This window comes from Chaetura pelagica, unplaced genomic scaffold, assembly GCF_000747805.2.
Source record: "Chaetura pelagica isolate M959 unplaced genomic scaffold, ChaPel_1.0 scaffold962, whole genome shotgun sequence".
NCBI lineage: Eukaryota > Metazoa > Chordata > Aves > Apodiformes > Apodidae > Chaetura > Chaetura pelagica.
This window is the reverse complement of record NW_009952479.1, coordinates 29,894-31,773: the sequence shown is the minus strand read 5'-3', so window position 1 is coordinate 31,773 and position 1,880 is coordinate 29,894. Positions and strand designations below refer to the sequence as shown.

General features: G+C 65.7%; 1 protein-coding gene across 1 annotated transcript in view; it reads right to left on the bottom strand.

Moving 5' to 3' along the window:
* AATK (apoptosis-associated tyrosine kinase) overlaps positions 1–1,880 on the bottom strand; it is a 12,121-nt gene that overhangs the window by 6,128 nt on the left and 4,113 nt on the right. The window contains exons 7-10 of the mRNA XM_010008655.1: positions 1,645–1,729; positions 878–999; positions 561–710; positions 24–457 (exon numbers count right to left, since the gene is read on the bottom strand). Of these exons, the coding sequence (XP_010006957.1) occupies positions 24–457; positions 561–710; positions 878–999; positions 1,645–1,729 (791 nt within the window). The remainder of the gene's footprint in view (positions 1–23; positions 458–560; positions 711–877; positions 1,000–1,644; positions 1,730–1,880) is intronic.

Genomic DNA, 1,880 nt, shown 5'->3' with positions numbered 1-1,880 from the left:
GCTGGGACGCCCCCCCGGCTTGCACTCATAGCACGAGGGCGAGACCCCCAGGCTTAGGCGGCCAGCAGACGTGGCCGGGTAGTAGAGCTCATGGTAGCGGGCGGCACTGCTGGGGCTCAGGAGCCCCAGGGGAGCCTGGAAGTGCTCGGTCTTGGTGTGCTCCCACTTGTACTCGAAATTGAGGCCATGGCTGGTCTCCATGACAGTGAGGATATCGTCCCCGTCCGAGGGGAAGCCGTCAGCTGAGAACTGCTCCAGTAGCGGGAAGGAGGAGAGCTCTGCACCGTGGTGACTGGCGCTGGTGCTGCCGTTGGGTTTCATGGAGTTCCAGCGCTTCTCAAACTCCTCCTCGGCCTCCGTTGCCCCTTTGGCGCACAGGTAGGACAGCAGCAGGTGGACCTCCTCCGCCGTCGGCCGCTGCTCCGGCTGCAGCCAGCAGAACTGCATCACCTCGTACCTGCCGTGGGGAGGGGTGGGGGTCAGCCCTGGCCCCCCATCCACCCCAGGGATGGGAGGAGGGAAGGGGAAGGAGGTGGTCGTGGCCCAGCCCAGGTCCTCACCAGCGCTCTGACAGCGACAGCTTCAGCTGGGGCTTGGGCAGTTTGAGCTGCTGCTCCTTAATGGCGTAGGCAAGCACTTGTCGGTCGGAGTAGTGGTCATAGGGCTGACTTCCCAGCTCAAACAGCTCCCAGATGGTGACACCCAGCTGCCTGCAGGCAGGGCAGGATGCTGGGGGTGTGGACAGACCCACATCCCACTGCTGCCAGCCCCCAAAACACACCCACTCTAATGCTGCCCTCACACCAGACCCCTCCCTCTGCACCCCTCAGCTGTCAGCCCATGCTGTGCCCCCATGTCCCCACCCAGACTCACTCACCAGACGTTGCTGGCCTTGGTCTGGTCCACGATGAGCAGGTTGCCGTGCACCTCGTCGATGAGCTCGGGCGCGATCCAGCGCAGCGGCACCCAGAGCTGGTCGGCCGTCACAAAGTAGTCGTCCTGCCAAGTATGCAGGGTCAGTACGAGAAGAGAACGTCAAACCTACGCGGAAGGGACCGGCCATGCCACCGCCAGAGCTGTCCCCAGCCCCGCCACCTCCCCGCCACCCCGTTCCTCCCCCTCCAGTCCCTCCTTCCCCCATCTTCCCATTCTTAGCCCCCCCTCAGCCTTCTCCCACTGACCCCGCCTCCACTCCCTGGCTGGACAGACAGACAGTCCCCAGGACAACGTGCCTGCAGGGCCATGGCCCTGGCCAAGGGGCACGTCCAAGCCCCCCAGGCACTATCAGGGAGCTCCAGCTGCACTGTAGCCTGCTGGACAGGGGACCAGGGCACTCAGAGGGACCAAAGCCCCCTCTTCGTGTTCAGGGAGAGCTGCTGGATGGGGGTGGAGGGACACAAGGCTGGGCAGTGGGCAGCTTGTTCCTGGGGTGCAAAGTAGTCTGTGGGGCAGCACTCCCTGCCACTGCCCCAGCAAAACCTGGGGGGCTACTCTAGCACTGCTGGGGATGGGAGATGGGTGGGAATTCTGCAGGGCTCCGTGCAGAGCCACAGACCCGGAGCCCCCCTTGCCCAGCCCCAGGGTAGTGCTGCGGGGTCCCAGCTTGGAGCCCCCAACCCCCTCCTTCCCCCAAACCAGCCTTACTTTGTACTTGCAGTGCGAGAGCCCGTAGTCCCCAATCTTGACGGTCAGGTCAGCGGTGAGCAGGCAGTTCCGCAGGGCCAGGTCGCTGCCAAGCAAACCCCGGGGCTGTCACTGCCACCTCAGCGGCTCGAGGTGGGGGGCACCCACCGCCCGGGGGACGAGGGGACCCCCCAGGGCAGCGCCGTGGCGAGTGGGCTGGCGGTAGGAGCAGGACGGCCGTGGCTGTGGCCGGGGCG